The sequence below is a fragment of the Acanthopagrus latus genome, chromosome 1, assembly GCF_904848185.1.
Source record: "Acanthopagrus latus isolate v.2019 chromosome 1, fAcaLat1.1, whole genome shotgun sequence".
Taxonomy (NCBI): domain Eukaryota; kingdom Metazoa; phylum Chordata; class Actinopteri; order Spariformes; family Sparidae; genus Acanthopagrus; species Acanthopagrus latus.
Genome location: NC_051039.1, coordinates 1,362,890 through 1,387,934, shown reverse-complemented (window position 1 = coordinate 1,387,934; position 25,045 = coordinate 1,362,890). Strand labels below are relative to the sequence as shown.

Genomic DNA, 25,045 nt, shown 5'->3' with positions numbered 1-25,045 from the left:
CTATTCATATGGGAGCTGTTCACTTTTATCAGGTATGACTCCTGAACATTTGTTACAGCCCTGAATGTAATCGAATACTCCATCATCCATAATCCTGTGAGACCATCTTACACTCTTCAACACAACGTGGTTTATTGCATCTCAGCCATATTTACATCACGATTCATTTCAACCATCAATCATTATCGTCATTTGTTTCATTTCTGGTTCTCCATGGTTCTTTTTTTCTTAAAAAAAGGAATACAAAAAAATGTCTGTACAATTGTTTGTGTGTATTGGTATAAAACACACAATTATAAAAGATATATTAGAGTTAAAAATCAGACACTCTGAGGTGATCGAGGTTCTTTAAATAAAGTCCTGTATGTGGCAGCAAACGTTGCCATCAGTCATCTGTCCAGCTCGGCCTGCAGGATCTCTCCCCACGTCTCGGCGTCCAGCGGCGTCATCTTCCTGCCGATCAGCTCGTCCGCTGACCTCACGTGGCTGTAACGTCCTCTCAGCCAGTCTCTCTTCAGCCGGCTGCGAATGTAGTTCCTCACCAGGGTGACCTGCACGCAGCAAACACAGCAGAGGCATTAAAGCACCTTAAACCCTCTTCTCAGCCAGTCCAACAGCCTCTACGCGTCCCGTCTAACACCTCAGACCTTTAACCTCTGAAATCTCTTAATCGCCTCTGAGCTCATCTGAAGCTTCAGTGTGTTCATGCAGGTCAACATCCTCAACAGAACACCTGACAGTGTGACGTCACCTGTAAACAGCACGATCGCGTATTCTGTCTCTCCATGACGACAAAGTACCTTCAGCTTCAGTCAAACATTATTTCTGTCACAGTCCAGCCGTTGGTGACGGGTCATTGGAAGCTAGATTAATATTTTCCTTTTGCCAGGGACGTTCTGTTTTCACCCCAGTCTGTTTGCTGACCCTGAACAGGTTTCTACTAAACATGGACAGTGGAAGTGTCTCAGCCCAGAACAGAACCCATTAACATTTAGTGTGGATCCAGTCCAGACACTTTCTTTAAGGTTGTGAGACATTTTCATTCATTTCTCAGGCAAATCAGGTGTGTTTATGTGGCTGGAAACAATCTGATGCAGATCTGGTCAGTTTAAATCACGGTGAAGCAGTTTCACAGGGCTGTCCTACATTTGTATAATACTGTGTTTATTGTATATATTTTCATCTTATGTTCTTACTGTTTTCCCGTATTTCCGTATGTTTGTACGAGATTTTTGTAATAGTTCAGCTCCTGGGGCTGAATGATATGACCTTAAAATAATACCACCGTGTTTTAAAGCTATTTGGTGATGTACAATAGATACGCTGATATTTTTAAATCTCCTCAGAGGCACTTCATTCATGTTCACAGTGGACAATATCAATGTTGTTACAATTCTGCTGAGATGACTGTGGACAGAATGACAAGTGAGTAAAGGCAAGTATGACATCTCTTTACTGTAAGGCAGGTGTTCAAACCAGGAAAAGACCAGATTTATGACATAGCATGATATCAAGAATCTAACACAGCATATAGTCTAATATCACGATGAAGATATATCTAATATTGACTGCCCTGCCCTAACAGCTTCCCTCTTCTCCTCTGTTTTCCTGCGGATGCGTCGACCCACCTTCCAGGACAGACCGTCTCTCCTGTCGCTGTCGACCTCCCTCTGACAGACGGCTCTGACGGGCAGACACTGCCTCCTCCACAGCTGCTCGCTCTCTTCGATGATGTGGTGCCACAGCTTGCAGGTCCGCGAGGCGCAGCACAGACTCTCTGCATCCAGCTCGCTGAAGATCTTCACACTCATCTCTGGCGGCAGCGCTTCGGCAAAGTTCTGAGGGGTTCTGTCTGGGCCGGAAATCAGGGAGGGTCGTCTTCCACAGAGCAGAAACACGGGCGAGGTCCTCGTGAAGTCATGCTGCATAATAACTCCCGACAGTTCGAAACAGCCTGCTAACGGAAGGATTCAGAGCAAAGAGAAAGTGAAACAAACTGTAGATCATTGTTTCAGTTTGTTATGGCTAATATTGGGTAAGAATGAGAAGAAATGGCCATAAGAAATGCTGTAAATGATTTTTTTTTTTACATTTTTAAATCAAAAGTCTCATATTTTGTATTTTGCAGAGCAGTCAAGTGCACATTTTCACCAATATGAGAGTATTTTGATTTGATTTATTTTTTCTGCTTTTTTGCAGAATATATTTCTTTCTGATATGTTTTCTTGCCATCACAGAGATAGTTTGGTTGCTTAAATTAATCTGACCTTCTGCTCAGTTACAAAATCACCTTAACTGTCAAAATCTATTTATCTATTTATCCGTGGAGTGTGTGGATGAACAGAGGCTTCACTTTATGCTCCAAACTGTGACTCTGACAGTAAAAACAACAGATTTCTACAGTCACGTTCAGCTGCACGAGTCTCTCCTCCGCCCCGGCTAGCAGCTACTCGGCTAGCTAGCTAGCTAACATCGACTGAAGCACCCTGCGGCCATTTCGCAATTTTCAGTCCAAATACCTTTTTTTAATAGAGGAAGAAGCGGGTGAAAAATGTCTGCCGGTATGTCTAAGAAGAAAGACGATGCTATGTGGTTTTAAATGGCGTGCTTCTTACCGGCAGTGTGCTGACCTGATGTCTTTCTGACAGCTGACTGTTTAAATGTCTCAACGGCTGTTTACACACAGACACTCGTCATCGTGTTTGGAGAACGTGCGCATGCGTACAAGGGTCCCACGCCCATTCCCCAGTCAAAACAAAACATTCCATTTGTAGCGTTTCAGTTTCTCCGTCGGACATTTCGCCAAAACGTCCCGTCTCACTAGTCTGTTACAAATAAATGTGCTAACCGTATGAAATATATGACTCACTGTATTTCTGGATAATTTGCGGTGCCTTTCAGTTCGACGAATGGTTTGAATATCCACACAATAATAGTCTAAAAGCGAGGTGATAACGGTGAACCAAATCAAAAATTTCACATTTTGGTCAACTAGAGTCGCGCACTGTGTATTTCAAGTGTGCCGAATAAAAGGGTGATGTCTTCTTATTAACAAAACCATCTTGAGATTTTTTTAGAGCTACAAATAAACACGATAAACATGAACATTTGAAATTGATAAAATTCAAGATGGAATTCGGTGAATGTGTGGCCGGAAGTCTATCAAGCAGCGCCAGATGTATACTGCGCATGCTCCCCTGCAACCCGGAAGTTTTGAATCGTGTAGCTGACAGAGTTGCTCTGCGTCCTGTCGGTCAGAGTTTCTCTGCTGGGAGACAAATACTGGTCCAGTTCAGCACAACAACAGGTGAGCAGTGTTAAAGTTAACTTCCTCGGGACTCGTTGTGACTATAGATATAAAACTATATGATTTAAGGTCTTAGCTGAACTTTGGTTTCTGTTTAAAGCAGACTAGCTAACTGCTGCCCCCGCACAACTGAATGAAACACAACATAACTTCAGTCCGGACATCATTTAATATATCTAATAATCCTCACTGAGCTGAATGTGTCGTGATGTGTTGTCTACCAGAGTCCCGGTGTGAGGCTCCCTCCAGTCCCGCCTTCTGACCAGATGTCTGGGTTCGACCTCGTCCCGGTGGACGGCGGGGATCCGATCCACCTGCCGCCGGGGGAGACGGTGCTGGGCCGGGGCCCCCTGCTGGGAGTGAGTCCTGCTCCATCAGTTTAGTCTAATACAAGCAGTACTCTTAATTATCAGTTCTTAGTATTTTACTACACTAGAGAGCAGAGTTTAAAAACTAAAACACAGATTATAATAAAGAAAAAGATGCTTGTCGTTGTATCTGTAAGAAGTGACCTGCTGCAGTGCCCCCGTGTAAAATATTCTGCCTCGGTTAAATCTCTTTGTCACGACTGTTTGCCCTTATATTATGTTGAGACCTTTTACCTTCTCACATCTGTGTGGGTGTCAGAAGTCTCTGGATGTTTATCTATTCACACTGTGCAGAAACAGCAGAAGAAATGTGAGATGATAAGAGTGTTTTGATATTATATGTGATTATCAATCTGTCATTTGTTGCTCTGATACATCAGGAATAATCTCTTTGATATATCATGTTTGTTACATCCATTAAAGACGACCTCCTCCAGATAAACCTGAGGAACGTCTGAGTGTTAACTAACTGCAGCTCCTCCTCTGAACCACTGGAGGACGCTGTCACACTGAGAACATGCAGACAGCTGGACCGGTCAGTTGTAAACAGGGTTTGTTGTGTTCAGCCAAAATAAATCATTTATTTATCTGTTTTAAACCAGACACAAAACAAATCGGTGGAAATGAACAATAAGAAAATCCAGGTGATCTGTGCAGTTTGTCATCCCCAGGATTTGTTTTCGGGGGGCCGAGAATATCCACAGCAAGTTTTTCAGATCCTTCTGTGATCCTGTGAAAGAAAAAAAATGCTGGTAAAGTTGGAATAACTCAGGCACAAGTGGAAATGTGTCTGTATGTCCACAGCAAACTTCAGAAGATTCTGATCTGTGGGTGTCAAGACAGTGATCTGAATTTGAGCAACAAAGAAAAGATAACTCTTTGTATATTTTGTCCTGAGGCCCTTCTTCTGTTTTGTCTTGCTGCAGGTCAGTGATAAGAGAGTGTCCCGGCATCACGGGCTGCTGGAGAACCTGGACGGACGGCTGCGTCTCAAACCGGTACAGACAGAGTTACATGTCCACACCCGTCATGTGCTGTGTTTACAAAACTCATCATCAGTTTTTAAATCTGAAATCTGCAACTTTTCTGGGTTAAAATATCTGTAGTCTGCACAATTTGGAGAGGCTGGAGGGAGGCTGATCCTCAGGTACGATATGTGACAATAATCCAGCAGAGAATAGATTCAAGCATATTAGACTTTGTGTAAATCCTCCAGTCATAAAAACGACGGACATTTTGTGATTTTCTTGAGCTGGAAGAAACCTGATTTTAACAACATCTTTGACTCAGATTTGCATCAAATATTATGCAGTTAATATTCCTGACAGCCTGCTTGATATTCCTCGACAGCCTGCGTAGATTAGCAGGTGTGGATCTGATGGATCTGATGGAAATGTCAAACAAATGACAAATGTGAAAAATGTTCATCAGCGTCTCCTGGAGCTCAGAGTGACGTCTTCAGATCGCCTCTTTTGTTCAACCAACTTCCAATTAATTTTCTTCTGATCAAATTTCCGATTGTGAATCTCCACTGAGACAAACTACAAACAGTCTGCAGAGGCTGATTAAAACTCAGGTTTACACTTGACAGCCAGCAACAGCACAGAGACAAAACCTGAGTGACTGATTAAGTGATTTTCTGATGGAGATGTGGGAGCAGAATTAAATGATGCCAGTTGGACTGAATCACACGTCAGCCATCATTTGCTCAGAGCTTACAGGCCGGTGACGGACAGAACAGCACCGTGGAAGTGACGTTTATCTGGAACCAATTGAAACACAGACGGTGCAGTTATTCTGTAGATATTACATTGTGCCATCAATATTTATGTCTATTACCAGTTTAAATAAATCTGCAATGTTTAATTAAAACGAGTCATGCAAACTTTTTTTTTTTTTTTTTCCAAATTTGCATTTAGTGTCGAAACTTTTGGTCTTTAAAACAGATCGCTGCAGCATCGAGTGATGTAGGGATGACGCGTTTTTGTAGCTGCAGTCAGCATCTCTCTGGTTCCTCTCTGGGATCATTGAACTGGATTCTGGATTATTACAGAAAATAATCTGTAGGTTCTGATCCGTCCAGGTTCTGTTGATCCAGATAATCTCCACAGATGAACTCCACTCTGTGATGTGTGAAGCTACATTAACTGTGTAGCAGTAAGAAGCTAATGTTAGGCTACAAACAGACGACATCACGGTCACATGACTGAAACGTCTCCACCACTAAGAGTCTTACTGCACAATTACTATCCAGGTTTCTATAAACTGATCAGTGCACAAGTTGTAAAGTCAGAGTTAGAACAGTGTGGAACTAAAGTGGCCTGTAAAGACGGACTAGTGAGTAGATGAGTCTCCGTGTTGCTGTGAGGACGTTTAATGTCCCCGACAACCTCTGTAGTCTCATTCAGACACTTGTTAGCAACCGCTAACTGTTGTTAGCACATGAAGAGCTTCAGGATTAAACTGTGGGACATTAATGATGAGTTGATGTCTTTAATATGTTCAGCCTGTAACCACACACCTTATTTCATTAATTTAACTGAACACACGTTAATACACTCACAGATGGTGAGATGAGGGGACAGGACATGCTAACACGCTAACATGCTAACTTATTTCCAGCTACAGACTACATCACTCTATTGACATCAAGAGAAACTGGAGTAATGGCTGTCATTGATCTGTGAAAGGTGTTCATTTAGTTTCTGTGCTGTCAAACTGTCGTGACCTTTTCCAGAAGGTCCAGTCATTACGCAGATCTTTATTCGTCCTGAGGGGAGATTCAGCAGCAGAGGTCAGATGGAGGTCTGTGAGAAAAGATTACAGTGTTAAAGACATAAATCACACTGACCTCACTTAATTACCATTTGTGCTCAATTGACTTGAAAGGCTGTTTGTGCATGATTGCGTTTCAAACCAGAAAAATAATGAACGTTTCATCCATTGATTTACTGGTGATGTGGTGTCACACTGAAACAACCCTCAAACAGATTTTCTCCACAGCGCCCGAGGCTCTGAACCAACATCGACGTGTTAACCTTCGTACCTGCGTCATACAACAGAGAAAATCCAAATGCTGCCCAGTTTTCTGTCAGCTTCTCGCCGCAGGGCTGCGAGCGGCATCGAAAATCACACCAGACTTCGGACGATTACTCCTGATGAAAAATTATCTAAATCATCCCCGACCCATTTAACAGAGGTGGTTTGGAGGAGAACCTGGTCAGAAGGAAATGATTTAAGAGCCCGACCCGCTGTGTGATTACAGCGATCCTGCAGGCTCAGTGTGTTTCACGCTGTGAGAGGAGTCTGACAAACCTCCCTGAAGTCTGTCAGACTGAAGCAGTGCTGCAATATAAAGACACCGAATATCTCCACAGAAGCTCCATGTGTTTCTAGGTTTCATATTGTTTTTCCTTACAGTGGTTTTCTTGTTAAGATATGCAATGAAATACATCTGCAGTCATTGGTGGAGTAAAGATATAAACAATGAATGGAAAAATATATGGAAATTAAGAAAACAAACCACAAGCAGCCAAACAGAAGAGCTCCCAGAAATATTTAACAAAATGGCTGCCAGTAGCGTTGATTACTGAACTTGGTACTCTTAAGGATGCTGACTAGAACCCGACCCAAATGTGGTTTTGAAAGACTTTCACAGGATAAACTTATTGTCAGTGGGATTAGAGTTCATCAATTTGCTGTAACAGTAAAACCTACCTGGAATTTAATGATTATAAATCGCTGCAATAAACTATCTGAATTAAAATCTCCATAAAAAATATAGTTTTCGTATCAGGCAGCATATCAGCTGATAGGGAAACATCTTGGATGGGCCTGAAAAAGGTTCTGTTGTGTTCTGCTAACAACAACATACAAGCGCAGCAGAAGAAGCAGCAAAAAATGTTGAGAATTTGAAGGTGGGGGGCCGCTTAGCTCGGTTGGTGGCACGCGACCCACGTGCCGAGGCTCTGCAGCGGACCCGGGCTCGACTCCTGGCCCGGGTCCCCCTGCTGTGTGTCACCTACCCTCTCTTACCCTGTTTCCTGTCATACTCTTTAGCTATCCTGTCAATAAAGCCAGAAAAAGGCCAAAAAAAAAGAATTTGAAGGTGGCTCCAAAATGATAGAAGGCAGCATAAACGCTAACTTCTCCTCAGTAAAGTCTTGTTACCAAGTTAGCTCAGCTAGCTGTGGAGCTAATTGGTCTTATTACCTGACGGTGAACTGCATGGACTGCAAACTCGGAGCACAGTGAGAGTGAACTAAAAACATTGTTACGGTTTTTTCCTCTTTGTGGATTTCTCTCCTCAGACACACCTGAACCCGTGCTTTTTCCAGTCGTCGCCGACCGACGACCCTCGACCTCTGCAGAAAGATTCCTGGTGCCCTCTTCGTCATGGAGATTTGTTCTCTCTGCTGCCGGGGCAGCACGTCTACAAGGTGGTGGCCGTGGGCGGAGAAGACGGCACTCCCAGGTACTTAGACGGCAAGAAAATTGCTCCTTTTCATGTTGATAATGTGTGAAGAGCAAGACATGAATCTATGAATCCATCATCCAGCACCAGACGTCTCTGAATAATTAGATAAACAGAAGAGGCTGCTCTCCACCGTTTAATTAAACTCTATCTTTTATCTCTACAAAGCAGACAGCGTGGGGTTGAGTGTTATCTGTTAACTCAATTAAAGACAGAAATGGGGGAGAAGGTTGTTTCACGTGGTCTCTGGGTTTGCTCATCTTTTATCTGAGTTTCCGCTCCGCTGTTGTTCTGATGCCAGCTCTGTGTTTGAAGTTCAGATCAAACACACAGGAGAGGGCTCTCGCGTTATGCTGCCACTGTTCAAACCAGCCGACGCTCATGTAAAATTCATACTGAAAACTCCAACCTGCATCAAAGCAGCAGCGATAAGCTTTCACAAGTTTGGATCTCTGACACTTTTGTCATAATCATGTCTTCCAAGAAAATTCCCTACTAATCATTGAGGCTCAATATTATTGTGTCAAATACCACCTCTTGTAGAAACAGTCAGATGTTTGAAGAAGAAGAGGAAGAAGAAGAAGAAGAGCTTCCTGTTTCTCCCAAGCCAGAAGTGGAGCCACCCTCTCCTGTTGGACCGGACCGTGGACTGACTCCCCCTCATCAGGAGGCCACACTAGCCGCTGTATCGAAGCAGGAGGAGGCCGACAGTCCTGACAGAACTTTAAACAAGGTTTAAAAACTCACAACAGAATCTTTTCAGCACCAATCTGACCCGTGAGCTGGACGTCCTATTGTGACAGTGTCTTTGGAGGTAGAGGCGGAGCTTGTGTTGACCGTCAGACATTTTGGATCATCCCTCATGCGATATCTTTCCCTTCAGTATCCCTTTTCTCTGTTATACCTTATATACCTAATATTTACTTGTATTACTCATATTTTAGAACAGACTCTTATTCTGATACACTCTTGCTTTCCCTGTTTAAGTTGCTGCTTTACACTATAGATTTGTAGTAGAACTTGATGCTGAAATTAAAGATGGCATCAATTCAGTTCAGTGAGAATTGCTCACCTGGCACATACCTGAAAGGTTTCCAGCTGAATATGTAGTAGATTCTCCTGCTGGCTCTGCCCCCAAGATTTTTAACATCACCTTTTCTGACCTGAGGAAAGTTTCACAAATATAAAACCTCCACAGATCAAATGTTCATAAAAGAAAGAGTCGTAATTCAGGAGGCCACAGGTGAATTTTTCACTGCAGTGCTGCGAGTGGCCACTGGGGGGAAACTGGTCACAAGGCGGAGCGAAGCTGCTGTATCCAGGTCTAGATGACACTTTCATGATTACGCTATTAATACAAACGTTTAGTATCAAATTTAAATTTAAAGCACTCCAACATCTCAGTGGACAGAAGCCGCTTAATTTCTTAACATTTCCAGGAATGTTGCATGTTCCTGTGGTGCTAATAATGTAGCTACCACCATCTTGTTGCACTGGTAACCCCCCCCCAAGAATTTAAATGTCAGCGATGAAGCTTTAAAACCTTGAAGCATTCAGGTCCAATTGAAATCAGTATCAGTTTTTTTGATACCACGTTAAAATCCACCAAAAGGACCTCGTGATGTTTCTGCAGGCTGTTGATGACAAGATGGAAACATTTGTCTTTTTATAGGACAGTTACCAAATGTTTGTTTTTTACACCGATGTTGTGTTGAAGTTTAAAACTCTTGACATCATGTCCACTGACGGGACACTGAGGAAGCTGCTCTGTCTCCTGTAGGGAAACTCTGCACAACCAAAAGAGGCGGGGCATCACCGGAGTGTCGTCACGCCGCCTGCACCAAAGAGAAGAGTTTTACCAGCCTGGATGATGGCGGCTGTCGCAGCTCCAAGCGCTTCCTCTTCTAGCCCGAAAGGTACCGTGTTCATGTTTGTCCAACTGGACTTCAGTACGTGGATTTACTGTGTCTTCATGAGTCTGTTCACATATTAACCTGAACCTGATCTGTCTTTACATCATAACACCAAAGTCATCGGCGTCTTCCTGTAAAAGAACCATTTAAGAGATGATTTAAGATTTAACGATGTTGCCAAGTCGGTGTTACAAGACGGCTCTTTGTAACAGAGAAACAGAATTATCTGTGGTGCTGATATGAGACTGTTTTTAAAGCAGTTGTTCTCACAGTGCTAATCCACCAAGAGTCAGGTGGAGGAACGAGTCTGTTCTCAGGTGACACTGCAGACGTTTGTTGACTTTAAACAGCAGCTGAACCCGACTGACCCGGTCTGAGAGCTTCAGTATTCAATAGAAGCATTGAACAGATTCCTTGCTGTCAGTGTTTCTCAGTGTGTCAGGATGTCCGTTGATTATTACAGTAGATGATGTGTGTGTGTGTCACTGCAGATTTAAACAGCCGCTGATCCACAGACTGCTGCTGCTGTCTAATATTTGCTCTGAAGGAAAGCAGACGACTCTGTTCTGCTGGTTCTGACTGTATCACTGCTCTCACATAAGAGCTCAGTTAAACTGGGCAGAGTGGGCAGATGGAAAAGTTCCAGTTTCCTAAAGAGAAACTGAGGCTGTGATCTCTGTGATGCCACTGTCAGGAGAAGGAACCAGTCCAGACTTTAAGAACAGCAGAAGACTGGAAAAACAACTGGCGCTGGTGCTCTAAACTCTCCTCCTGAAGATATAAAAGACTCCCACACACGAGTCCTTTAAACACTTTTAAGAATCCTTGTCGTGCTTGTGTTTCTGTGAACGATCAATATTAACCTTTTTTTTTAATTTTAGTGTTATCAGACTCAAACATCAAATACTTCTCTCTTCCTGTTTCAGTTCAGTCTGCTGTGAAGGGAAGTAAACGGCCGGCAGCGGCGCCGACAAGCACAAAGCGAGCGGCTGGCAAACAGGCCAAGACCTCCTCACCTGACGAGGAGGAGGAGGAGGAGGAGGAGAAGCCAAAGAAGAGGAGAAGGATGATCAGTGATGAAGAAGATGCAGCTCCATCTAAAACGGTCCGTGTTGGAAAAAGTACCTTAAAGTCATATTTGAGTAAAAGTAAAGATGTTAAAATACACTTTGAAAGGAAAAGTAAATGATACCAATATTATAATACATGTATTAGTCGATTGATTACCCGCCTGCTAGATTATCAGATCCAATATTCAACATTTTCTCGATGATCAGAAGCATCATTTTTCTTTTCTCTGTTAGCTGATCAGATGAATTAATTCATTAATCTGCTGCTTTAGCTTTGATGTGAGTTGCACTTGATGTAGTTTGTTTGTGTGTTTGGATTCTTGAAGATCGCTGTAAGAATAATAACGGTTCATCAGACGACAGCAGCTTCACTCCTTAATTCATCCCCGACACTCCAGCATGAAAACAGTTACAGTTTAGTGACTTTTTCAAGCAGAACAAGTCAGAACCACCTGTATCATCTGCTGAGTGTCTTCATCAAACTGAAGTGGACCTTTGTGTGTCTGTTGATTTAACTTCCAGGATGTTCCTTCAGTCCGGCTGCAGAGTAAATCCAGCAGGTGTGATGTGAGCGACGAGTCTGAGACGATGGAGGTGGGCGAGGAGAGAAGCGGTGGAGAGTCATCTACAGCTGCCGTCAACGCCTCGACACGGACGCATGAAGCCTGTCAACCTGAGAATCACGACAAGAAGGTGAAAAACGGACGACAAACCACCGGACAAGTGGAGTCTGTCGGGTCGAACGGTGGCTCCTCGTCTGGACCCGCTCTGTCCAAACCTCGACTCAGAACGCCGTGTCCGTACGGGAAGGACTGCTACAGGTACGTTCACCTCAGACTGAGTCCTTCAGAGTTAAATAAGAAAAGCTGGAGGATGATGAAGGAGGTTCTGTGAAGTCCTGCTGGAGGGTTTCTCCTTTGATGTGGCTCATTTTCCAACAAAGATGAGATGAAGTGAGCTTGAATCGGGCTGCCTGCAGTCAGAGACTTCACCGCTCTAATTAAAGACGAGGATCATTTCAGGGAAGTTCAAGTTAAACAAGTTTTTCTCTCTGGAGAGAAGAAGTTCATCACAACGCAGTTCTTCAACTCTGAATCCCCCAAACTGACACAACATGTTAAAATACTGAGCAGTTTAAACTTAGATTAGAACATGTGAATGTAAATCTGTCTTTGTTTGTCATGGTCAGTTTTATTTCACCACAGCGGTTCAGGTGTGTTTAAACCTGGTCCTGTATTTACAGGATCTGGTGTGTAAATGATTCATACTTAAGTCCTGGTTCCGGTCCAGTAGATCCCGTCAGCTGCAACAGAAGTCTCTGGGAAACAGAACCCACCAATCAAAGCTGCGGCCGCTAAAAGTGTTTCTACCAGAATTTCTTTTTAACATCCAGATCTGTGAAACGTTTTATCATTTTTATCTTCCACCTGTTTGACTTCCTCACAAAATGTTGCCATTCTGTTGCTGATATCAGCACCCTTTATTTAAGTATTAGAAGATATTATTATATATTATTATTATTATTATTATGATTATTATAAGAACAGTTGGCTCCTGTGGTTTTGTGGTTTGGACCTTTAGATGAAGGGAACGTTGTGATGGAGCAGCAGCAGGGAAACATTCTGAGGCTCTGACATGTTGACGAGCTCTCATCACCTCCATGTTTGTTGTTTCCAGGAAGAACCCGATCCATTTCCAGGAGTGCTGTCACCCCGGTGACACCGACTACGAGGAGGAGGAGGAGGAGGAGGAGGAAGAGGAGGCAGACCGACCCGAGTGCCCCTACGGCACCGACTGCTACAGGTCAGACATCACAGCACCGCCATTATCAGCACCAGAGAGTGAGAAAGGCATGATGGGAATCCTAATGATTACGAACAACTGATGACCTGAAGCGGAACATTAATATTTATTCTGGTAGTGAAGCGAGTTTTCAGGGTGAACACACGTCACAGGAGACTTTAACTCAGTCCGTGATCAGTGGGATGTTCCTGGAGTTTTTTTATCTGGATATTCATGGTCCTTTATTTAACCATCACAGATCTTCATAGCCAACATCGGGACCATCGTCTCCCGTCTGATGAGCAGATTAGTGAAACGTTTACTGAGAGCGTTCATGCCGTCACTATGGTTCGTTGTGGATATTCATGATGATGAACTCTGATCATCTTAGGGACCAAAATCCTCAAGCTTGCATTTGAGATCTCTCCTGATCCACAGGCAGATTTTCTGAAGGTTCCTGATCATGTTCCTGCTCCTCAGAGGATGAACCTTTCAGATTCCCTCTGCTGCTGCTGTTCCTTCAGAACAGACGCTGTATTGTAGCTCCACTTGTGTTGTCTGTCCTGTGTCAGACTGATTCTGTGGGGTGTTACAATACTGATAATAGTTTCCTGCATGACTGTTTATCAAACTTGTTCTTCAATTTTGTTTTGAATTTTGTGACTAAACTCGTCTTTTTCTCCCCTCACAGGAAAAATCCTCTTCACAGGAAAGAATTCAAACACACAGAGAAACCAGGTGGGACGTTTTTATTTGTCTTGATGTTGAAACATTATCATAATTATTATGCTTGTTACTTTAAAGCTGTTTGTGAACCAATGAAACATGTTTACTCTCCACAAACATCATGCTGTTCAAATATAAATATGTGGTCTTGATCTCAGGAGACCGAAACTTCTTTAAGATGCATGAAAAGCTCAAACCCTCATGTCCATTACACACATTTAACACAACCTTTAAAGGGTTTTTATTACTGAACATGATGCACATGTGAAAATAACACTGTGACTCAAATCGTACCTGAAATTTCATCAAGCTGCTGGACGTCAAGTTAGCGAAACTGCTGTAACATCGGTTCTGTCAGAGCTGTAAACAAGACAAGTTCTCTCCTGCTGATGATCTGATTGGTTAAAGTTAGCTTGTGATGGACGGATGGATCGTCCAATCAGCTGCCAGGTTTGTTTGTTTTGAAAATGTCTGAACAGTTTCTGGATGGTTCCGTGTGAGAAACTGCTGCTTCAGGTTTCATCAGTCTGTCCTGATTGTTCTTACAGGATGATGTTATTGATCATGATTGATAAGCAAAAATAAAAATAAATTCCATCTCTAAAAGTCAACAAACCTTCATCCACCTGAGGAGAGCACACACACACACACACACACACACACACACACACACACACACACACACACTTGCCTCCATCTATAAACAGGACTATTGATTTCTTCATCAGCAGCTTGTGTAACGTGATCTCGGGGCCCCTCGGGGACGTCGGCACCATTTTATGACGCACCTGCAACACTTGCGATTCGACGCCTCGGCTGACGTTTAGTTGAGACTTTCTGCTCGTCTCAACTCGAGCGGCGCTCATACTGACGGGAAGACGACGCCGTGCGTGTCACTTTATAAACCAAACGGCCTCGACACAGATGAAGAAGACATCATGTTCATTTAATTCCACACTGATTCTCTGAAAACACAAATGACCAACGAAAAGAAATATGATTATTATATTAACCAGATTATGTTGTTCACAGATTCAAACTAAATGATCGTCGTGGCCGAGCGATGCTAGCGATCAAATCTGTCTTTAACTTTGTTTACTGTGTTGTTTTGTCTCCTCTGGCAAATAAATCTTCTCAGACTCAGAGAAGAAACAGCTGCCCTCAGTTGAAAAGGTCCAGATGAACACGAGAACAAGATGCACAAGAAGCTCAAACATCTGGATTACTGATGTTATGACGCCGACGCCTTTAATGATCATGAATTCATGATTATAATTACGTTTTCCAGGGAAAAAGATTTTTTTATTCTGAACGTTCAAGCTGTGAAAAAATGATGCATAAAAGAGTCTTTAAATGTTATTCTCTTATTTTTACATGTATATATGTAGATGAGTCTCATGATTAATATTACACTCATTTGCATAAATGTCCAGATCTTGAATAAACACCTACATGAATGTTTTCTTTCATAAGACTAAAGTCCTATAAACATCAGCTCAGTGTCTGCAGGTGAAACGGAGTTGGTGAATCACTTCCTGCAGAGCTGGTGATGTTGGAAGCGTCTCGTCATGTAAACCTGTTAACACTGTTTGTTGTCGGCAGCCTCCACCAGACGTACCACCCAGAAAAAGACCCCCGCTAACGATGAAGATGAAGATGAATACGAGGACAGCTTCATCGATGACGACAGCGAGGACGCAGGCGATGACTCAGACTACGCCCCTCCTGACTCAGAGGACAGCGGGAAGGAGGACGTCAAAAGACTGCAGAAGGAGACGAAGGCCTTTCTGAAGAAGAGGAAGTAGACACGGCGTCTGTCGCGGTCAGGCGGCTGTTTTTATGTGCACACGTCAGTTTAACAGACTAAATCACTGAAATCTTCCAGGACGGATTAACTTCTTCAAACTGAGCTCAGAACCATCCTTCAGATAGATGATCTGTTCCAGATTCAAGCAGAAATGTTCACCACAGGTTGTGTCAGTTAAAATCTGTTCTTAAAGTTTTGAAGTCTTTGTAATCTAAGTCAAAGAAAAGTCAGCGCTGCGATGGAGAGAAGCAACAAACAGCCTCCTTCTGTCCAGAGGATGCTGCATGTCACAGATCTCAGGTGAAGCAGAACCAATCAGAGCTCTCAGGGCCAGAATCAGAACCTGGGAGCCAGAAAAGGCCTCTGATTTTTTTTAATTTTTTTTTTTGGTTTAGTCAGATCTCCAAACAGGAAGTGATGATCGGACACTTCAAAGTAAAACACCAGCAGCACTCTGAGCTCTTGGCACCTCAGTGTCATCGCCGCGTCTGTTTACTCACGACCTGTTTTAAAGATTTCTGTGTGTGTGTGTGTGTGCGCGCGTGTGTGCACGTGCGTGGAAAAAGCTGTCAGGTGTCTTAGCAGGTGTCGTCATGGCAACGTCGAACCCAAGAACAGCACTGCGTTACAGTTCAGGCTGATTGGACGCAGGTGCCTCTGAATGAAGTTAATTAACGCTGCGCTGTCAGCGGCTCGGGCTGATTACAGGAGATGGAAGAAGAGAGTTTGTCGTTTTGGGATAAAAACAAGTAATCGTGTGTTTTTGTAAATCACTACATGTGTGTTGGATCAGTGTCCAGAGTGTAGCAGGAAATGAAAACTGATCTTCATTCTTCTTGTATTTTTTTTTTTTTTGTTTAGATTTTATGCCAGATGAAGTCGCGTCTGTGTAAATATGTGAGTCTCTGTTAATCTTCACTCTGTTTGTTGGAGTTTTTTCTTACGCTGTTTAAATAATATCTTTCTAATGAAAACGGAGCTCCTTGTCTTGATTTTATGTCCACCAAAACACAATATCACACAGAATATCAGGTTAATCTCTTCATTCATCAGCTGTTAGATTATGTTTTTAATACATTTTATCTCCATGTAATTAATTCTTTCCTGGTTTTCTGACTTTGAAAAGTTGAAGATTCTGAACAGGTCAACAAATAAAATGCAATAAAGAAAGCAGCGTTTTAACTCTTATTTCAAGACATGTGCATGAAACACACAGTGATGGACAATCAGCTGTTTGTGAAACCAGCTGAGCACTAACATCACACAGCAAGAGTCACGTGAGCTGCAGATCGTGGTGGGAGGATTCTTACTTCACTAAAATCTTGAGGTCGCCTGATACTTTTACTCCAGAGTCAGATATCGTATGTTCGCACCACGAGTCTGTGGAGACGTCTGCATCGACACAGATCCTGTTTTCTGCCTGATTTAATTATCTACTCAGTATTTTGTTGTGTTCAGGATGTTTCTGGTCAATAACAACATGAGGTTCTGGTTCTGACTGAGGGCGGTGCTGAGCTGCACACACACACAGCAGAGATGTAAATGACAGGCGGTAGGAAGGTTTTATTTTATAACCGATGTGAAACAGTCAGAAAGTAACGCATTTCTCTGACTGTTTGTTCTCGCTAACGTTCGCTCCGACTCCTCATTTCTTCTCTCGCTCTCTGTCTCGGCCAACTTTGACCAGAAGCTACTGATGCTACCTTCACTTGAGCTAGCTAACAGCTACTTGACCTTTGTTTTTGTTTTTTTGAATACCTAAATCCTCTCTGACTGTAAACGAAGGGTTGCTTGTTCAATCCCAGATGACGGAGGGTGAAGTTGAGAGTCGGTTATCACATTTTTCTCACCTCAGTGTTTTCAGATCGTGCAGAATAATCGTCCTCCTCGCGGTTAATGTTGGCGCTTGATTCAAACTGTACGCAGTCGCTCCTGTCCACCTGCAGGCCGCCACACACAGCTGATCCAGAGTCTGGTTTGTTCTGTAGCGTGTTGTGACTCACACAGACGACACTTAGTGTTCATTGATGCTGACGACCAGCCGCTCAGCCTCATGAATTTCAACAGTGAATCGCATGTTTAACACACGATCACACTGAGAAGGGAAATCCTCCACTCATGCAGCATGAAACAGCTTCAGATGTCTGCATTACCCACAATGCAACTTTAGATTACATGCAGCCAGTCCAGTCAGAATGTTTGTTGATCATGTGAAGGTTTATTCAGCTTCCTGCTCTCGACTCACACAAACATCAACTCAACGGCAGCGAGTCGTGTTTACATGCAGACACACAAAGACACACAAAGACAAACTGACGAGTGACGCAACACGACTAACACGACACAACAGCAACGAGTCAATGGTCACTAAACCGTATAAATGAAACAGGTGGTGTCGATTCAGTCAGTAACGAGCTCCACCAATCAGAGATGCTGCACTTCACTGCAGAGCCCTATCGTCCTCATGATTGGCTCAGCTGTTTTAGAGCAGCGTGTCCAGTGATGTGATTGGCTGAGAGTGTATTCTCGCTCCGTACTGTTGGAGTAAAATTATGTTTACCTGTTCTCCAGCTGATGGTCTGAGATCTTCAGAAAACAAAGTTTAAGTCCAGGTTCGTCCAGTGTCCTCGGCCCGCCAGAGGTTTGACCTCCGAGCTCCGTCCACGTCCTCCGTCACTCGGAGCGAGGAGGTCCGGGCCTCGCCAAACGTCACCAGCTTCAGCGGGAACTTGGCGTCCTTCTTCAGGCGCTTGTTGTTGTTGCGTACGCTCATGAAGCACAGCGTGTTGATGACCCCGTTGCTCATGGCGATGCACTCGATGATGTAGAAGGCCACCAGGGAGTTCCTGTCCCTGGAGATGAGGGTGGGGTAGAAGTCCCGCAGCAGGGCGAAGCCGTAGTACGGCGCCCAGCACAGGATGTAGGCGACCAGCACCAGAATCAGCACCACCACCGTCCTCCGACGCCTGTGGAGCCTCTTCCGGATCTGCTCCGTCTGGAAACCAGGAACGTCCTTGAACCACAGCTCCCTGGAGATCTGGATGTAGCACACGGCCATGACGGTCACCGGGACGATGAACTCCAGAGCGAAGATGAGCAGGAAGTAGGACCGGTAGTAAACCTGCTGGTCCACGGGCCAGATCTGAGCGCAGAAGGTCTTGTAGGTGCCGCCTTCCACATGCGGGTACGTCGTCTCGGAGGCCATGTAGGCCGAGGGGATGGAGATGAAGATGGGGACGATCCAAACCGTCAGGATCACACAGTACGCCGTCTGCCGCTTCATCCGGGGCCGCAGAGGGTGCAGGATGGCCATGTACCTGCAGACACACAGAACCACAGGCCCGACTCGTTAGGGACAAAACACCTCTGTGGGGTTTCTGTGAGAAGTAGAAGAAGAAGATAAAATTCACATATTCAAAAAACGTCTTCGGTGGATCTTTGGATGGATGGATGGTCTTTTCGGTCTTATTTCCAGCAGATTCACTGCAGGCGTCAATGAAGTCAGATTCTGATTAAAAACACGACTTCACTTTATTTAACTTCACGTAAAGTTAAGTGGTTGGTGTTTGTGGTGTTTGTGGTGTTTGTGGCTGGTGTTTGTGGTGTTTGTGGTGTTTGTGGCTGGTGTTTGTGGTGTTTGTGGTGTTTGTGGCTGGTGTTTGTGGTGTTTGTGGTGTTTGTGGTGTTTGTGGCTGGTGTTTGTAGTGTTTGTGGTGTTTGTGGTGTTGTGGTTGGTGTTTGTAGTGTTTGTGGTGTTTGTGGTGTTGTGGTTGGTGTTTGTAGTGTTTGTAGTGTTTGTAGTGTTTGTGGTGTTTGTGGTGTTTGTGGTGTTTGTGGTGTTGTGGTTGGTGTTTGTGGTGTTTGTGGTGTTGTGGTTGGTGTTTGTAGTGTTTGTGGTGTTTGTGGTGTTGTGGTTGGTGTTGTGGCTGGTCTGTCTCTGAGGATGATCAGCGTGTTTCAGGTGTTTCAGCTGTTTCAGCTGATCTGTGGCTGTTTGAATGATCAGGACTGGAAGCTGTTCGACGTGAGAGTTACAAACTGCTGCCAACCAGAGAAGCAGCAACGAGTCCCGCGTTGAATCGGACTGTTGATGAAGTGTGGTGTCGTTGATCCCGAGGAGAGCAGGACTCGACCAGGCACACCGCCAGATGTTTGGCTGAGGACTTACAGGGAAACTGGAAGCACGCAGACGTTCTGGGATCTGTGGAGCTGATCCATCTTCCCTCTCTGCAGATTATACACGAGAGGGATGTCAGCCGTGATAAATGAAACTCGGGGGCTGCTGGTCCCAGAGTGCCAGCAGCTACAGCTGATGATGGATTCGCTTCAGGAGCCCAGAAGCTGCTGTTATCGCAGCAGAATGTGACTCATGTGTCGGCTCCTCCTCAGAGTCCGGAGGTCTGTTCTGGTCTCTGTCGGATGAGGAGCGAGCGTCAGGACCCGGATCCTCGACCTGCCTCCTGATTTCCCCTCAGATCACCGTGCGTCCAAACTATCATGTTTTCCTCAAGAGTCTGAGAACGTGTTGTTATAATGAAAGATGGTGGATGAAAGCAAACGCTTTTATCGTTTGTAACAACTTTTTGCCGCTCATGAACGCAACGAACACCGAAATCTGAAAATCCGAGGAGCACCTGAATGCAGCAGCGTCAGCATCTGAGCATGACATCAGAAAAAAAATGGCTGCCGCATTAATATGGTCTGTGGTTTGTTTTGACTTTTGCACAGCCTCTATAATGTAATATATGTGATTTTACAGGTTTATTTTCAGGGTTATTACTTTCTGGATAATTTGTCACCGAGTGACGTCTGTGACTTGTGTTTCCTTGTGGTGATGTTGTGACGCTGCTGCTGCAAAGACGACATTATTCATTTATTTAGTCTCCAAAACAGGCGAGGAAGCAGATAGAAATGTTGCTTTATAATCACTTAAATAAACTCGTTTACTGTTACAGTTTTGTATTTAAACGATTGTGTTGCAGTCAGCAGGTCCAGCTGTGGTTCTGAACCTGTTCGCAGTTGTACGACGTGTTCAACAGTTATGGCCATTGATACAACGTAAGCCCCGCCCACAACACTCCCTGACAGCCAGTGATCACATGAAGCTCTAATATCTGAATATCTTTGTCTGGACGACTCGCTGCTCAGGAGTTAGATCACACTGTGGCAACTTGTTCGCCAACACATTGGTCTTAATCGGTCCCAGACTCCTCGGCGACCCACCTGTCCACGGCGATGGCCAGCAGCGCGTTGGTGGAGACGTAGAGCGAGACGGTGCGCAGGTAGTTGGTGGAGGCGCAGAGCAACAGGCCGTGATCCCACGACAGCTGCTTCACCACGTAGTAGTCCAGCAGGAAGGGGCAGCACACCGCCGCCACCAGCACGTCCGACACGGCCAGGTTGGCGATCAGCAGGTTGGTGAGGTTGCGGAGCTGCTTGTAGCGAGCGAGGCTGGCGATGAAGAGGCAGTTCCCCACGCCGCACACCAACATGATGCCCGCCAGGACCACCGCGATCACGATGGTGGCCACGAAGAAGGCCCGGCCCTGCGTGGTGTCCGGGATCTCGTCCAGGGGAATCTCGTAGTCCAGGCCGTCACTCGCCAGGAAGTAGTCCGCCAGGCTCACGGTTCTGTTCAGCGGGGCGTCCATTTTGGATCAAGTCAACATGCTTAGAAGCGTCTGTGAGGGAGAAGAACAGGAAACAACACGGTTACACACTTCATGAAGTTTCTACACTGTTCTGGTTGAATAAAGAATATGTGTCCTCTGCCACTGCAGGGCTCAGTGTGAACAGAGCCGGTGCTGATCCAGTTCTCCTGGAGGAGTAAACACCTGGAGTCTCATCAGGTTCTGATCCGGAGCCGTTAACACAGATTAATTTGTAACTTTCTGGATTAAAGAAGTGATAGGTCTTCACTCCTGTTGATCAGCCTGACAGCAGCAGTGACCCGGAGCTGACCTCCAGGTTCTGTTCTGCTGACTGGAACTGGAGGGGAAGTGGACTTTAGGAGACAGAGAACCAGAACCAGAACCAGAACCACTCAGAGCTTCTCCTGTTGTTGTTTTGGTCTTCTCAGTGAATTACTTCATAAAAAGAACAACACTGCCCCGTTTGTGCTTCACCGTGCTGTTCCAGGAGCGCTGATGTATCCCAGCATGCATTGTGTGAGACACTGTGAGCAGGTCAGCGGTCCGTCTCCGGGCCTCTCACACAAACACACATATGGACTCTAGATTTACTGTCTGCTGACGGTTCGTCAGCTCTCCGGCTGCTCGTGGACCTACAGAAATGTTGGATCTGAGTTTTCAAACACTGCGTCTGCACAGATTTGCTGACGTGGTTGCTAGGTTACAGTGTTGACGAGGGCGACCCGTTAGATTCGTCCACATGTTGGGGAATGTCTCATCTGAGCGCCGCCGCCGTCTGAAGAACTGTTCTGCTGCTCCGACAGAGGAGCTCCGAGCCAAACTGCAGTGAGCCGCACTCAGTCTGCTCTCAGGACTGAAGACACGAGCAGCAGGAGGGTCTGAGATAACGAGCCGGGTCAGTTAATCATCACTCAGCTAACGGTTCTGTTCATTAAAGGAGCAGTCCACCAGATGTAGGTCCAGTCATCAGAAGGTTTCACAGTCCACAAAACAAAAGAGTGTCAGTTTGTTGTGATTTAAGTCAAACCTCATCATCATCAACACGGCACCAGAACCAATATGGACCCAACTGGGTCAGAGAAGGTTCTGAACAAGATGAACGTCACAATAAATCTGCTCACACTAACGACTATGGTTCTGGTTCTGGTTCAGTTCTGTGAGCTGCTGATGTAAAGTGTCCAAGTCAGGAGACGACGTTATGAAGACGTATTCTCTGATGTTTGAGTGTGATGAGTAATCTATTACTCTGCACAGACAGTAATATTGTAAAGTAATAGATTACTTTTGGATTAAAGTAACTAGTAATATGTAATGATTGCATTTTGAAAGTAACAAAAGTAGTTTCATAAGTAATACATTACACAGACAGTAATATTTAAACACATTACTTTAAAATTAAAGAAACAAAACATTTGTTTTGATTAATCTATTAATCCATGCAGACAGTAATATTGTAAGGTAACAGATTACTTTAAACCCTACAGTAACTAGTAATATGTAATGGAAAAATAACATTTTGAAATTAACAAAAAAGCAGTTTTATAAGTACTCTATCACTCTACACAGACAGTAATATTTCAACATGTATTCATAATACATTACTTTGAAATTAAAGTAACTAAACATAGTGTGATGAGTAATCTATTACACTGTGCAGACAGTAATGTTTCAACATAATAAATTACTTTAAGATTAAAGTAATATGTAACAACTGCATTTGAAAGTAACTAAAAAGTAGTTTTATAAATAATAGATTATGCAGACAGTCATATTTAAAGATAATATATCACTTTAAGATTAAAGTAACTAGTCATATGTAACGTGAACTGATCCTGAACTTCTGGACCGGTTCGGTCCGCGGACAGAACATTGACAAACACCGGGATCATTAAGATCAAAGAAACAAGCGAAGAAGAAGAAGAAGGAGAAGAAGAAGAAGAAGAAGAGAGGACACCTCAGTGATGAAGACATGAAGTGTGAGAGAGAAACAGTGAGATGATCAGAGAAGAAGAAGAAGAAGAAGAAGAGTCAATCAGCCAATCAGTCGATCAATAACCGACAGTCTCTCCTCAGTAATCAGCACGTGCGCTTATTAACTGTATCAGATAAAACAACACAGAGCTCAGATCGATAATTAATAATCATATTTACCGTCACAGACCTGAAGCTGCTGTCTGTCCGCGCGCTCCGCTCAACTGACCGCGAGACCGCGAGGCGCGTCCACGTGACAGCTGCTGCAGCTGTAAAGGTCCAGTGAGCAGGAGGAGCTGGTTCCGATGGCTTTATTATTATTATTATTATTATTATTATTATTATTATTATTATTATTATTATTACTACTACTACTACTAATAATAATAATAATAATAACAATAATAATAATAATCATTATAATTATACTGTTATTATTATTATCATTAATATTGTTATTAATTATAAAATATTATTATCATTAATAATATTCTTATTATTATGATTATGATTATTATTATTATTAATAATAATAATTTAATATTATTATAACTAATAATATTATTATAACTAATAACCTTATAATAATAATAATAATAATAATAATAATACTAATAATAATAATAATAATAATAATGCATATCATATATATATTATATAATAATGTTATTATTATTATTATACATATTATCACTAATAACAATAATAATGTTTATGTTTATTATTATTATTATTATTATTATTATCCAGACTCATTTCGTGTCATTCATTATGTCACTGGATTTATTGAGTTTTTATGTTCTTGTGTGATGGTGTGTGAGGCAGGTGAGTTATTAATAATGTGCAACAGTTAAAATGAGTCACATTAACTCATCTTTTATAATTAACTTAAGTTTGTTTCAAGCTGATTAAAGTTTGTGGTGTTTTTACTCTTTTGCCTTGACGTCTGCTGACTTTACTGATGAATCGGATCAATGTGATGATGAACTTCTGAAGTCAACAAACTATTCAACATAAATTAACTCACATATTTAACACAATGTAATAACCATAATCACATTGAAGCTACAGGCAGGTGGACAGTTAGTTAACAGGAGTTATAATTATGATTACGTCTTCTTTTTCTTTGTGTTGTGCTGATGATCGTGTCGGTGGTCAGTCTGAAGTGGTGACCTGTCGTGGAATAGCAATTTATTTATATCCTTATATCAGTTAGTATTTATACAGGAGGGAGACGTGTCCTGATATAAATCACCTGATGAGTCATCAGTGTGTTGTGGTTTCAGGACAGGAGACATGTTGGGTTCTCCGGGTCTCTGCTCTGATGGACCTCAGACCGGAGACATGAATCCTGTTAGTGAGTCTGAATCTACTGAGAACTGAGCTGCAGCATGTGTGAGTGTTTCTGTGCTGCTCTCAGACAGAACCAGGCGATGATAACTCGATGATTGTGAGCTGATCAGAGATCAGATCGTTCACCTGTGTGGCCTCATCAGACGCTCAGCCGTCACCAGCTCTCTTTACAATCACTTCAGGCTGAACGAAACACTTCTGCAATCACTCCTCAGCCTGTAAACCCCCGCCGTCATCTGATCACAGCTCACAGTGATGAAGCGTCTGTCTGACCTCGTTCAGCTGCCTGCTGATCAATAACTGTCCTGCGGTCGTGCTCACAAGATGACAACAATCCTCAGTGACAAGATGAACTGCGCTTCAGCTGAGCGAGAGCAGTCCAAGTGCTGGAACGACTCAGATTAACGAGCGCTGGAGGAAGAAACATGACTGAGAATTCAGTTTGTTGACGATTGCCTCCATTAATCAATACATTGTTTGATCTATTAAATCAGTTGATCGGTGTCGACATCCTCAAACTGTCTTTCATCCACAGCTCAGATGTTCAGGAGGAAAGAAACAGGATATATTCACATTTAAGAAGCTGGAATCAGAAATCTGATGTTAAAAAAATGACTGGATCA

General features: G+C 43.5%; 3 protein-coding genes across 13 annotated transcripts; 1 reads left to right on the top strand and 2 right to left on the bottom strand.

The window, feature by feature from the left end:
• Positions 1-107: 107 nt before the first annotated feature.
• Positions 108-3,022, bottom strand: LOC119024190 (F-box only protein 48). 4 transcript variants are annotated; one of them, XM_037106736.1, is made up of 3 exons: positions 2,870-3,022; positions 1,629-1,957; positions 108-551 (listed from the first exon to the last, which is right to left on the bottom strand). In XM_037106736.1, exons 2-3 carry the CDS (start codon positions 1,926-1,928, stop codon positions 390-392), a joined length of 462 nt encoding a protein of 153 aa, XP_036962631.1. In that variant the 5' UTR covers positions 1,929-1,957; positions 2,870-3,022; the 3' UTR covers positions 108-389. The 4 variants fall into 4 exon arrangements, with proteins under 4 accessions (XP_036962631.1, XP_036962615.1, XP_036962618.1 ...); XM_037106720.1 differs by lacking the exon at positions 2,870-3,022 and adding an exon at positions 2,616-2,765; XM_037106723.1 differs by lacking the exon at positions 2,870-3,022 and adding an exon at positions 2,616-2,748 and having other exon boundaries at positions 1,629-1,954.
• A 134-nt stretch (positions 3,023-3,156) lies between these two features.
• aplf (aprataxin and PNKP like factor) lies at positions 3,157-16,617 on the top strand. Of its 3 annotated transcripts, none has more exons than XM_037106189.1 (12): positions 3,157-3,307; positions 3,532-3,666; positions 4,602-4,673; positions 7,986-8,149; positions 8,693-8,882; positions 9,930-10,065; positions 10,989-11,167; positions 11,655-11,804; positions 11,884-11,953; positions 12,810-12,935; positions 13,606-13,652; positions 15,243-16,617. In XM_037106189.1, exons 2-12 carry the CDS (start codon positions 3,574-3,576, stop codon positions 15,429-15,431), a joined length of 1,416 nt encoding a protein of 471 aa, XP_036962084.1. In that variant the 5' UTR covers positions 3,157-3,307; positions 3,532-3,573; the 3' UTR covers positions 15,432-16,617. The 3 variants fall into 3 exon arrangements, with proteins under 3 accessions (XP_036962084.1, XP_036962065.1, XP_036962074.1); XM_037106179.1 differs by lacking the exon at positions 3,157-3,307 and adding exons at positions 4,099-4,210; positions 4,347-4,427 and having other exon boundaries at positions 3,529-3,666; positions 11,655-11,953; XM_037106170.1 differs by having other exon boundaries at positions 3,158-3,307; positions 11,655-11,953.
• On the bottom strand, positions 13,660-25,042 carry prokr1a (prokineticin receptor 1a). Of its 6 annotated transcripts, none has more exons than XM_037106511.1 (3): positions 20,671-21,263; positions 18,008-18,764; positions 13,660-14,605 (listed from the first exon to the last, which is right to left on the bottom strand). In XM_037106511.1, exons 1-2 carry the CDS (start codon positions 21,096-21,098, stop codon positions 18,050-18,052), a joined length of 1,143 nt encoding a protein of 380 aa, XP_036962406.1. In that variant the 5' UTR covers positions 21,099-21,263; the 3' UTR covers positions 13,660-14,605; positions 18,008-18,049. The 6 variants fall into 6 exon arrangements, with proteins under 6 accessions (XP_036962406.1, XP_036962371.1, XP_036962390.1 ...); XM_037106476.1 differs by lacking the exon at positions 13,660-14,605 and adding an exon at positions 24,325-25,042 and having other exon boundaries at positions 17,644-18,764; positions 20,671-21,128; XM_037106495.1 differs by lacking the exon at positions 13,660-14,605 and adding an exon at positions 23,260-23,302 and having other exon boundaries at positions 17,644-18,764; positions 20,671-21,128.
• Positions 25,043-25,045: the final 3 nt, after the last annotated feature.

What these genes read in the sequence shown, in the direction of transcription:
- aplf (XM_037106170.1), top strand. Translation starts at nt 3,574, where the DNA reads ATGTCTGGGTTCGACCTCGTCCCGGTGGACGGCGGGGATCCGATCCAC. An exon ending in GACGGCTGCGTCTCAAACCG is followed by an intron (nt 4,674 to 7,985) that starts GTACAGACAGAG and finishes TTCTCTCCTCAG; the next exon opens with ACACACCTGAACCCGTGCTT. An exon ending in TACGGCACCGACTGCTACAG is followed by an intron (nt 12,936 to 13,605) that starts GTCAGACATCAC and finishes CTCCCCTCACAG; the next exon opens with GAAAAATCCTCTTCACAGGA.
- LOC119024190 (XM_037106736.1), bottom strand. Translation starts at nt 1,928, where the DNA reads ATGCAGCATGACTTCACGAGGACCTCGCCCGTGTTTCTGCTCTGTGGA. An exon ending in GAGACGGTCTGTCCTGGAAG is followed by an intron (nt 552 to 1,628) that starts GTGGGTCGACGC and finishes TGCTGCGTGCAG; the next exon opens with GTCACCCTGGTGAGGAACTA.
- prokr1a (XM_037106476.1), bottom strand. Translation starts at nt 21,098, where the DNA reads ATGGACGCCCCGCTGAACAGAACCGTGAGCCTGGCGGACTACTTCCTG. An exon ending in CTGGCCATCGCCGTGGACAG is followed by an intron (nt 18,765 to 20,670) that starts GTGGGTCGCCGA and finishes GTGTGTCTGCAG; the next exon opens with GTACATGGCCATCCTGCACC.